Source organism: Lynx rufus, unplaced genomic scaffold, assembly GCF_022079265.1.
Source record: "Lynx rufus isolate CCGP_SWC_20201006 ecotype Redwood Valley unplaced genomic scaffold, mLynRuf1.p SCAF_5, whole genome shotgun sequence".
In the NCBI taxonomy this organism is placed as follows: domain Eukaryota; kingdom Metazoa; phylum Chordata; class Mammalia; order Carnivora; family Felidae; genus Lynx; species Lynx rufus.
The window spans coordinates 27,122,725-27,135,330 of record NW_025814867.1 but is presented as its reverse complement, the minus strand read 5'-3'; the positions used below and the strand labels follow the sequence as shown (position 1 = coordinate 27,135,330).

The following is a 12,606-nucleotide window of genomic DNA, read 5'->3' as shown; positions in this document are numbered from 1 at the left end:
ACAAATTTATGGTTAATGGGCACAGAATGCTTAAAAACGTAATTGGCGACAACAACACGAAGGTGGTGGAAAAGTGAGCTGCAGAGGAGCAAAATTTTTGCGGGCTATTGAAGTAAAGATGGTATCAATTCGAACAACTGTTCTAAATTTAAGATGTTAATTGTAATCTACACAGTAACCACTAAGAAAACATGTAAAAAAAAATATACAGAAAAAAAAATTTCAGGAGGTACTCAAAGCATATTTTTTTTAAATAGCAAATACAAAAAAAGGGATTGGAGGAACTTAGGAACTTAAAAACTATATATACAAAACATAGCAAAACGGCATTAGAAAGTTCTCTATCAAAAATCACTTTAAACATACATGGATTTACAATTGTATGGTATACACATACAATAGAACACTATTTGGCAATAAAAATGGATGAAATATTGATACATGCTACAACAGAGATGAACCCTGAAAACACCATGAACTGAAAAAAGCCAGACACAAAAGACTACAATGTATTTAATCCCATTTATAATGAAATGTTCAGAATAGGCATGTGTATACAGACAGAACAAGCAGATTAGTGGCTACCAGGCTCTGGGGCAGAAGAGAGAATATAGAGACTACTAAAAGGTAAATGTTTCCTCTTGGGAGTGATAAAAATGTTCTATAGCTAAGATTGTGGTGATGGCTGCACAATTCAGACTATAGGGAAAACCAATGAATGATACATTTTAAATGTGTAAATTGTTTGAATGTGAATTATATCTCAATAAAGTTGTTTTTTGTTTTTTGTTTTTTTTTTTTTACCTTTTTATATGTGGTAAATAGACCAGCACTTTGGGCTGGACTAAATGCTAGTTACGAATGCAGGATCTTGTGCTGAACATCACTCATCATCAGGGAAATACAAATCAAAACCATGATGAGATACCACCTCACGCCTGTCAGAATGGCTAAAATCAACAACACAAGAAACAACAGGTGTTGGCAAGGTTGTGGAGAAAATGAACCCTCTTACACTGTTGGTGGGAATGCAAAATGGTACAGCCACTGTGGAAAACAGTATGGAGGTTCCTCAAAAAGTTAAAAATAGAACTACTCTACAATCCACCAGTTGCACTACATATCTACCCCAAGGCTACAAACATACAGATCCCAAAGGGCACATGCACCCCGATGTTTAAGGCAGCAGTGTCAACAACAGCCAAACTATGGAAAGAGCCCAAATGTCCACTGACTGGTGAATGAATAAAAAAGATGTGGTATACATACAATGAAATATTACTCAGCCATCAAAAAGAATGAAATGTTGCCGTTTGCAACAACATTGATACAGTGTATTATGCAAAGCAAAATAAGTCAGTCAAAGACAAATCATGCAGAACTTCTATGATTTCACTCATATGTGGAATTTAAGAGACAAACAGGTAAGGGGGGAGAAGAGAGAGAGAAACTAACCATAAGATACTCTTAAAGATAGAGAACAGACTGAAGGTTGGTGCAGGAAGGTGTGGGGTGGGGAGGGGCAGGGATGGGCTAGATGGGCAATGGATATTGAGGAGGAAACTTGTTATGATGAGCACTGGGTGTTCTATGTTAAGCGATGAATCACTGAATTCTACTCCTGAAAACAATATTAAACTGTATGTTAACTTAACTAAATAAAATTTTGACAAAAAAAAAAAAGAGACAGAGAGAGAATGCAGACAGAATATTGGACCCACACCTGAGCTGCCAAAACAGAACCCAGATGATTCTTCTTTTTTTTTTTCCAATATATGAAGTTTATTGTCAAATTGGTTTCCATACAACACCCAGTGCTCATCCCAACAGGTGCCCTCCTCAATACCCATCACCCACCCTCCCCTCCCTCCCACCCCCCATCAACCCTCAGTTTGTTCTCAGTTTTTACGAGTCTCTTATGCTTTGGCTCTCTTCCACTCTAACCTCTTTTTTTTTTTTTCCTTCCCCTCCCCATGGGTTCCTGTTAGGTTTCTCAGGATCCACATAAGAGTGAACACATATGGTATCTGTCTTTCTCTGTATGGCTTATTTCACTTAGCATAACACTCTTCAGTTCCATCCATGTTGCTACAAAGGGCCGTATTTCATTCTTTCTCATTGCCATGTAGTACTCCATTGTGTATATAAACCATAATTTCTTGGGGCGCCTGGGTGGCGCAGTCGGTTAAGCGTCCGACTTCAGCCAGGTCACGATCTCGCGGTCCGTGAGTTCGAGCCCCGCGTCGGGCTCTGGGCTGATGGCTCAGAGCCTGGAGCCTGCTTCCGATTCTGTGTCTCCCTCTCTCTCTGCGCCTCCCCCGTTCATGCTCTGTCTCTCTCTGTCCCAAAAATAAATAAACGTTGAAAAAAAAATTTAAACCATAATTTCTTTATCCATTCATCAGTGGATGGACATTTAGGCTCTTTCCATAATTTGGCTATTGTTGAGAGTGCTGCTATAAACATTGGGGTACTGATGCACAGAACCCAGATGATTCTTAAATGTAATGCCCTAGGGCAACTCTCTGTCACAGCTGGAAAACTGAGACCCTAAAAATAGTTAAGTGGCTTACCTAAACTCACATAGTCAACTCATTTCATAAGACACATTTTATTCTTTGAATCACAACTGTTTGCAAGTTGAGGTCTCCCAGCAGAAAGGACAAAAACTGTACCTTTTTCAGTCCAAGCCCTGAAGCCTGGTACAGTGTTCTACACACAATACTCAAACATTTACTGAATGACTAAAATGACCTCATAACACAGACTGATTATCCAAAGGGAGAGATTATATTTGCCTATATTAGCTTCATTACCAAAATAAGTAAATTTAACATATCATGACATGTTTGTATTCTAGCAAATGTTTGAAAAGATCCTTTTTTGAAAAAGCACAGCAAACAATATTAGAATTGAGTTTTACCAGAAAATCAAGGCTTTCATTGAGTAAATGGAAAATTTATTCTACAACTCAGGAAGTCAGAATGCTCTAACACAGAAAGCTCTTCTAATGAAATTAGCCAACAAAGAGGAAGGTGCTTGTTAGTAGTTAACAAAAATATGTGAAAGAGTGTGAGCTTTACAGAAAAGGATATAACAGCTAAGTAAAGTTGCAGTCAAAGAGACTATCTCTGACTCCTTGAGTTGGTAGTTAGCCAAAGTAGATCGGTGCTCATTACCTTTGTTTTTTACTTGGGAAAGGAGAAACAGGGAGGAACGATCATAAAGACACCAATAACTACTCAATGAGCTGAACTGCTATTCTATAAGAAAGAATATGGATTCGTGAGGTTAAAAGGCTCACTATATAATGCCAACTGCCTTGTTTTAAGTTTGGACTTCTGACCATGGCCCCAGTAGACTACGACTCCGAATAGAGATATCTTTCAGAGATTTAATTGCTCTGATAATCTAGTGTCCTAAAAATGGCTAATTCTTGGCTCTCGGGCATATAAGTGGTAGTTCTCTTTAAAAAGTTTGATACATTCAGGGGGGCCTGGGTAGCTCAGTCGGTTAAGCGTCCGACTTCAGCTCCGGTCATGATCTCGCGGTTCGTGAGTTCGAGCCCCACGTCGGGCTCTGTGCTGACAGCTCAGAGCCTGGAGCCTGCTTCGGATTCTGTGTCTCCCTGTCTCTATGCCCCTCCCCTGTTCATGCTCTGTCTCTCTCTGTCTCAAAAATAAATTTAAGGGGCGCCTGGGTGGCGCAGTCGGTTAAGCGTCCGACTTCAGCCAGGTCATGATCTCGCGGTCCGGGAGTTCGAGCCCCGCGTCAGGCTCTGGGCTGATGGCTCAGAGCCTGGAGCCTGTTTCCGATTCTGTGTCTCCCTCTCTCTCTGTCCCTCCCCCGTTCACGCTCTGTCTCTCTCTGTCCCAAAAATAAATAAACGTTGAAAAAAAAAAAATTTTTAAAAAATAAAAAATTAAAAAAAAAATAAATAAATAAATTTAAAAAACATAAAAATAAATACATAGATAGATAGATAGATAAATAAATAAATAAATAAATAAAAAGTTTGATACATTTAGAAAATCAGCATATCAAAAACTGGGTTCAAAAATAGAAGGCAACTGTACCCAATACCTAGATCTTGAAGACAGTTTCAAAGAATGACCTAAGCTAATCACGAGCACAAGAGCCACAAGAGAAAGTGTCAGTGGACTTAATCATGTAGAACTTCAAGTAAAAGAAAATCTTGCTACATTTCAGGCAACATTTTGGGCCTAGTTAGAAAGTTAAACCTGACAGAGGTAAAATATTTTCAATAGAAAAAGAAACTCTTTTCCTCTGATTCTTAGATTGTTTTCTCTTACAAAGAACTCTTTGTTCAAATATTGATACAGACTTTACCTGAAACAGTAAGAAAAATATGCTGTGTTTCCAAAAAGGCAAAATGTACTGTTATGCAGACATGGTCTATAAGACTCCTTCATCTAAAGTCATTGTCTGACCACTCCATTGACTACCACCAATTAATGGCCAGTGGTGCCTCTTCTCAAATACTACTAAACATTAAAATAAAAACTCTCAGAAAAGTACTGAAAAACATACCCATAGTTCAATTCTCTAAGTTTTACTGGCCCAGCTCCATGAGTAACTCTAAGGCTAAGTCGACAAGGTTAGTGCCACCAACACATACTGGCTCATTCCTTGGTTATGGAAAATGACGCAGGCCAAGAAACAAAATACAGAATGCCTTAAGTTATCAATATTAATCTTCTTTCAAAAGAAAGAAATGGTAGTCTCAGACTGCTATGGACTGAATTATGTCCTGCTAAAATTCATGTTGAAGCTTTAATCTCCAATTTTGGCAATCACCTTGGGAGGTAATTAGGGCTAGATAAACTAGTCTGGATGAGGCCTTCACAATGGGATTAGTGGCTTTATAAGAAGTGGAAGAGAGAGAGCAATCACTCTCTCAACCTGTCCAGTCTATGGTATTTGATTATAGCAGCCTGACCTGACTTCAGACACAGCTTATAAACAGGTAATACTACATAAAAGTTGTATAGCAGTCAAATCTCTGAACATGCAGACCAGATGCAACTGAACACCCAGGCAAGATTTATAGTCAAAATCTGAACCATCAAAATTTACGACAAGAACCCTAGAGTAGCAGCATGACAACACTAAAGTGGCAACCTTGGTCTTAGACCACACCCACAAGAAGAGAACTCTACTGCAAAAGTCCAGATGTTTGCTTTTTCTAAAGTGAAATCCACGTTTTATTTTGAGAAATTAATAGTATCTCAAGGTAACTGAATTTTTGGTTTCCTTTAAATCTTAATGAAGAGCTTATTTCACATAAGAATATCAAACAAATGACCAGGTAGCCTTAAAAAACCATCCAAAGTTGGGGCGCCTGGGTGGTGCAGTCGGTTAAGCGTCCGACTTCAGCCAGGTCACGATCTCGTGGTCCGTGAGTTCGAGCCCCGCGTCGGGCTCTGGGCTGATGGCTCAGAGCCTGGAGCCTGTTTCCGATTCTGTGTCTCCCTCTCTCTCTGCCCCTCCCCCGTTCATGCTCTGTCTCTCTCTGTCCCAAAAATAAATAAACGTTGAAAAAAAAAAAAATTGAAAAAAAAAAAAAAAAAAAACCATCCAAAGATCGCCATAGTCTAATTCAGCAAATAACACTCCAAAAAGCCAACTTAATTCCGAAAATAGCCTCAGTGGCCAGAAGAACTGACCTCAACAGCCTTATTATGTTGTAGGTTAATATGTTTAAATCCAGAAGTAACACAAAAGTTTCAAATCTTTTTAGAAAATTGTTAGAAGTCTGCTTGAGGTACCAAGGTTATAGGTAAATTGAGTAGGGCAGAAAAGTGATAAAGGATTCAGAGATGTTCAACTATATACATAAACATGGATTAACTAGAAGAAAATCAACCTAACTATATATAGCACTGCCAAATCAAATATGTGCTAATGAAAGTGTCTGAAAAGTTAACAGATTGGGGGAAAACATTTAACAACAAATTACTCCACAAAGCATATGCTTTCAATTGTTACATCAAACTTTAAGAATGTCAAAATCTCCCTTAACGAACTCACAATAAGTCTTCAAAGTATATTTGCTGAGTGGATAAAATACATACTAATCCAGAACTCTTGACTAGTTTTTTTCCTACTTGCACATAAAATTTGAAATAATTCTTAGATCAATTAACCCTTATTTCAGTAAAAACCCTAAAATACTTTATCAAGTCAAATGGTGTTTTGAAGTTGCTATGTCATTATACCGCTCAAAATGTTCAAACATTGGGAAACACCATCTTCTGACTATCCCACTGAGGAGGTCTGCTTCTCAACTGGAAGAGAAGCACTCAAGTGCTTCTGGACATAAGCTCCACGAATTCAAATTAGGACCCTTTGGGGAAAGGGAAAATGATTTATATCAAATGACAGGCCTACCATATCTCTAAGGAAGAATAATCCAAGGTCTTGTCATAAACTAGGTATTAAGGATAGAAGAGAGAAAGAAGAAATGAGTACAAACAGATGTAACATAAAAAGATAAACTAAGGGCAGAAATAAAGCAAAATTCACAACATTCCCTATACTTGCTATCAATTATTTCCACTCACCAATTAAAGCAGTATGGTATCTTCTTAAGGAAAAATTTTAAGTATTTGAAAAAAAGACCATTACTCCAGGATTAAATGAAGTCTGTTCTTACTCTAGTTCAAAAGGTTCTTCAGGCTTTCTTACCTCTGAGAACACTCAAATTTGGGGATACTATAAGTACTCAAAAGACTGACAGCTCTATAAGTGTTAATGAACAGCCTGTTTATTCCAAAAGTAGATGAGACTGGCATGCTAATAGGCTATAAAGGCCTCTTAACACTAGGTGCCAAACTCTATTTTCTAGCCCATCAATCTATTCTACATACTGCAGCCAGATTAAGGGCAAGATTATTTGCTGGCTGCATTATACCTTGGAAGCTAATCCCTAATCAATAAAATCTGAAGTAGAGCTTTGCATCCAAGGTCCCCTGAATCTTATTCCACCATACATTTTCTACCCTTAACATATTCTAGCCTGGTCCTACACACTGGGACATTCCCAGTGATCTGAATACTGTTGCTTCATTGTCTTCGTCATCTCTGGGCAGTACTACCCTTCAATTCTCACCACCAAAGCCATGTTGTCTGAAGCATTATCTGACTTGACTGAAATCAGAAGTAACCACTCCCTTCTCTAAATTTTCACACTCCATACTTTGTACTTCTCTTAGTCACTTACCAGGTTCTACCTTATTTTATGGTGAGTGGTTTATGTGCACAAATAGTATACTCCCTGATCACAAGAATTCATTACATCATCTTTGTTTCTCCCACAAGGCCTAACACACATTTCCGTAATGATCAGCTGATTCACTAATGGACACCTCAAAAGACTCTGTGGTTAAGACACATGTATTTTAAGAAAACATGTTATATATGTCATTTTTTAAACTCGAAAACCAAATGTTCAAATTAACTATATATTAATATTTTTTAGATACCAAGAGAGAGGGGGAGAGAGACATAGAGGGGGAAAGGGAGAGAGAGAGGAAGGGAGGGAGGAGGGAGGGAGACAGAAGGAGGGAGAGAATGAATCTTAAGCAGAGTTGGACCCAGGACTCAATCCCACAACACTTGGATCATAACCTGAGCCAAAATTAAGAGTCGGACACTCAACTGACTGAGCTACCCAGGTACCCCAACTATGAATTCTTACAACTACTAATGTCTATCCTTTAATCTACATCCAAGTATTTGCTCTGCTCACACACAGATCACCAAATGCTATGGTCTGAATATCTGTGTCCCTCCCAACTTTATATATTGAAATACTAACTCTCAAACATGAGTTATTAGGAGGTGTGACTTTTCAGATGTGCTAAAATGAGGGTGGAGCTCTCATGAATGGGATTAGTGTTCTTATAAAAGAGACTTCACAGAGCTCCCTCACCGCTGCCACCATGTGAGGACAGAGAGAAGGCACCAGCTATGAACCAAAAAGATGGCCCTCACCAGAATGCAACTGGGCTGGCCCGCTGATCATGGATTTCCCAGCCTCCAGAACGATGAGAAATAATTGTCTGTTGTTTATAAGTGACCCAGTCTGTAGTATTTTGTTATAGCAGACCAAAGAAACTAAAACACCAAACTTACCTCAAACAAACGTAAGTCAGCAGGAACTCTGTCCCCAACAGAAAGGTAAACTGTATCACCTGGAACCAAGTCTCGAGCCAGCGTATGTTCCAATTTTCCTTCACGCACACTGCAATATGAAACAGAAACAACCATGGCTGAAAAAAGAAAGCCATGCCACTTACATAAAATGATTCTAGTGGGCTTGCCTAAGGAAAAATATATTGTAGTATTACTACTTCAAAGAAGGTAAGTCAAATATAAGAAACCACAAAATAATTATCTTTCTACTCTTGGTAATGAAGATGTTCACGTGACAAAAAAAAGCACTAGAAAAAGTGACCAGTTATTGTCCAAATGTAAGATGTGAAAACTGAAGCAATCTTCTTATTCATCTGAGTCTGACTGAGCATTACTGCCCCCATGACAGTGCTTAGCACACAGTCTCACACAAAAACAACTCTGTTGAATAAATCCATGTCTCAAGAATCTCAATATTAGTACTTTAAAGTTGTAATATTACAACTTGCTACACTGAACAGAACATGAAGTTTTCATGTTAGATTAACCATTTCTACCTTATTGTCAGACACATCTGGTGCCAAAAGGTATACTATACTACTCACAGTCAATTTCTAAGAGTGAAAATCCATTTTCATTTGTCTCCATGTATTTTTTTATTTCCTCTTGGATTTTTTGCTTGGCCCATTCTTTAGTAGTATGTCATGTAGCTTCCATGTATTTGTGTTCTTGCCAGATTTTTTCTTATGATTTCTAGTTTCAGACCACTGTGGTCAGAAAAGATGCATAATATGATTTCAATCTTTTTTAGTTTATTGAGGCTTGTTTTGTGGCCTAATATGTGATCTATTCTGAAGAATGTTATCTGTGTACTTGAACAGAATCTGCAATCCACTATTTTTGGATGGAATGTTCTGAATATATCTATTAGGTCCATCTGGTCTAATGTGTCATTCAAAGCCACTGTTTCGTTACTGGTTTTCTAAAAAAAATCAATGGTCCAAAATCTTTGAGATATAGCAAAAACTGTTCTATGAGGGAAGTTTATAGCAATATAGGTCTATCTCAATAAACAAGAAAAATCTCAAATAAACCTAAAGAAGCTGGAAAAAGAAGTACAAAGCCTAGAGCCAGCAGAAGAAACAAAATAATAAACATTAGAGCACAAATAAATTAAATGGAGACCAAAAAAACAATAGAACAGATCAATAAAACCAGGAGCCAGTTCTTTGAGAAGATCAACAAAATTGATAAAACCTTTAGCCAGATTCCTCAGGAGGACTCAAGTAAATAAAATGAGAAATGAAGTAGGAAAAATAACAACTGACACCACAGAATTACAAAGGACTATAAGAGAATATTATGACACAATATATGCCAACAAACTGGACAACGTTGAAGAAATGGATAAACTCCTAGAAACATATAACCTTCCAAGACTCAATCAGAAACAAAGAAAATTTAAACAGACTGATTACTAACAATGAAATTGAATCAGTAATCAAAACATTCCCAACAAATAAAAGTCCAGGACCGGAGAGCTTCACAGGGGAATTCTACCAAGTATTTAAAGAAGAGCTGAAGGGTCCTGCCTGGGTGGCTCTGTTGGTTAAGCGTCCAACTTCGGCTCAGGTCATGATCTCACGGTTCGTGAGTTTGAGCCCCACATCGGGCTCTGTGCTGACAGCTCAGAGCCTAGAGTGGGCTTCAGACTCTGTGTTCCTCTCTCGCTCTGCCCCTCCCTTGCTCACGCTGTTTCTCTCTCTCAAGAATAAATAAACAAAACATAAAAAGAAAGAAAGAAAGAAAGAAAGAAAGAAAGAAAGAAAGAAAGAAAGAAAGAAAGAGTTAATACCTATTCTTCTCAAACAATTCCAAAAACATAGAAGAGAAAGAAAAGCTTTCAGGTTCATCCTATAAGGTCAGCATCATCCTGACACTAAAACCAGATAAAGACACTACAAAAAACAAAAACTACAGGCCAATATCTCTGATGAACACAGATGTAAGATCCTCAACAAAATATAAGCAAACCAAATCCAACAACACATTAAAAATATCCTTCGCCACAATCAAGTGGGATTTATTCCAGGGATGCAAGAGTGGTTCAATGTTTTCAAATCAATCAACATGATGCATCACATTAACAAGAGAAAGGGTAAGAACCATATAATGATCTCAACAGATGCAAAATAAGTATTTAACAACCTACTCGTGACAAAAACCTCAAAAAGGAGGTTTAGAGTGAAGACACATTAACATTAACAAAGGCCATATATGAAAAACCCACAGCTAACACCATACTCAATGGTGAAAAACTGAGACCTTTTCCTCGAAGATCAGGAACAAATCAAGGATGTCCACTCTCACCACTTTTATTCAACATAGTACTGAAAGTTCTCACCACAGCAATCAGACAAGAAAAAGAAATAAAAGGCATCCAAATTGGTATGGAGGAAATAAAACTGTCACTATTTGCAGATGACAAGTTATTATATACAGGAAACCATACAGAGTCCACCTACAAACTACTGGAACTGGGAACACCTGGATGGTTCAGTCAGTTAAGCATCCAAATCTTGACTTTATCTTAGGTCATCATCTCATAGTTTGTGGGATCAAGCCCCACGTCAGGCTCCAAGCTCACAGAACAGAGCCTGCTTGGGATTTTCTCTCTCTGCCCCTCCCCTGCTTGCATGCTCTCTCTCTTTCTCAAAACAAATAAATTAACATTTAAAAAAAAAAAATACTGGAACTGATAATGAATTCAGTCAAGGCACAAGATACAAAATTAATATACAGTAATCTGTTGCATTTCTATACACTAATAAGGAAATAGCAGAAACAGAAAACAATCCCATTTACAGCTGCATCAACAAGAATAAAATACCTAGCAATAATAACCTTAACCATACAAGTGAAAGATCTACACTCTAAAAATTATAACACACTGATGAAAGAAACTGAAGCTGATACAAATGAGAAGACAAACACAGACCAATGGCACAGGATAAGAAAGCCCAGAGATAAACCCACACTTATATGGTCAATTAATCTACAACAAAAGAGGCAAGACGATAAAATGGGGGAAAGACAGTCTCTTCAACAAACAGGTAATGGTAAAACTGGAGAGCTACATGTAAAAGAATGAAACTAGACCACTTTCTTACACCATAAATAAAAATAAACTCAAAATGGATTAAAGACCTAAATCTAAGACCTAAAACTATAAAACTCCTAGAATAAAACACAGGCAGCAATTTCTTTGGCCTCTGCCATAGAAACAATTTTCTAAATGTTTCCTCAGGCAAGGGAAACAAAAGCAAAAATTAACTATTGGAACTACACCAAAATAAAAAGCTTATGCACAGCAAAGAAAACCATCAAAAAAACAAAACAGCAACCTACTGAATGGAGAAGATATTTGCAAATAATATATCGAATAAAGGATTAATATCCAAAATATATAAAGACTTATACACCTCAACCAAAAAAACCCCACAAATAATCCAATTAAAAATGGGCAGAAGAATCAATAGACAGTTTTCCAAAGAAGGCAAACAGATGACAACAGACACATGAGAAGATGCTCAACATCACTAATCATCAGGGAAATGCAAATCAAAACCATAATAAGCAGGGTCCCTCGGTGGCTCAGTTGATGAAGCATCCAACTCTTGATTTCAGCTCAGGTCATGATCTTATGTTTCATGAGTTCAAGTCCCACACTGGGCTCCGCACTGGCAGTATGGAGCCTGCCTGGGATTTTCTCTCTCTCTCCATCTCTCTCTGCTCCTCCCCATTTGCACATACACCCGCTCTCGCGATCTCTCAAAATAAGTAAACTTAGAAAAGAAACACACAGTAAGGTATCACTTTACATCCATGAGAATGGCTACAATCAAAAAGACAAGAAACAATAAGCGCTGGTGAGCATGCAAAGAAGAAGGAACCCTCACGCACTGTTGGTAGGAATGCAAACTGGTGCTGCCACTGTGGAAACCAGTATGGAGGTTCCTCAAAAAATTAAAAAATAGAATTACCATATGATCCAGTAATTCTACTACTAGGTATTTACCCAAAGAAAATGAAAACACTAATTCAAAAAAATATATGCATGCCTGTTTATTGCAGCACTATCTGCAACAGCCAAGATACGGAAGCAACCCAAGTGTCCATCCACAGATGAATGGATAAAGATGTGGCATGTACATACACATATGTACGCACACACACGCGCTGGAATATTATTCAGCCATAAAAAAGAGTGAGATTTCACCATTTGCAACATGGATGGATCTAGAGGATGTAATGCTAAGTGAAATAAGTCTGAGAAAGACAAATACCATATGATTTCACTCATATGTGGAATTCAAGAAGCAAAACTGATGAACAAAGAAAAAAGAGACAAAAACAAAACAAAACAGACTCTTAAATACTGAGAACAAG

At 37.8% G+C, this 12,606-nt stretch overlaps 1 protein-coding gene across 1 annotated transcript in view; it reads right to left on the bottom strand.

The window, feature by feature from the left end:
* The window catches only part of ATP2C1 (ATPase secretory pathway Ca2+ transporting 1), a 176,113-nt gene that overhangs the window by 73,109 nt on the left and 90,398 nt on the right, over positions 1 to 12,606 (bottom strand). Inside the window, exon 7 of the mRNA XM_047100132.1 lies at positions 8,158 to 8,266. Within this exon, the coding sequence (XP_046956088.1) occupies positions 8,158 to 8,266 (109 nt within the window). The remainder of the gene's footprint in view (positions 1 to 8,157; positions 8,267 to 12,606) is intronic.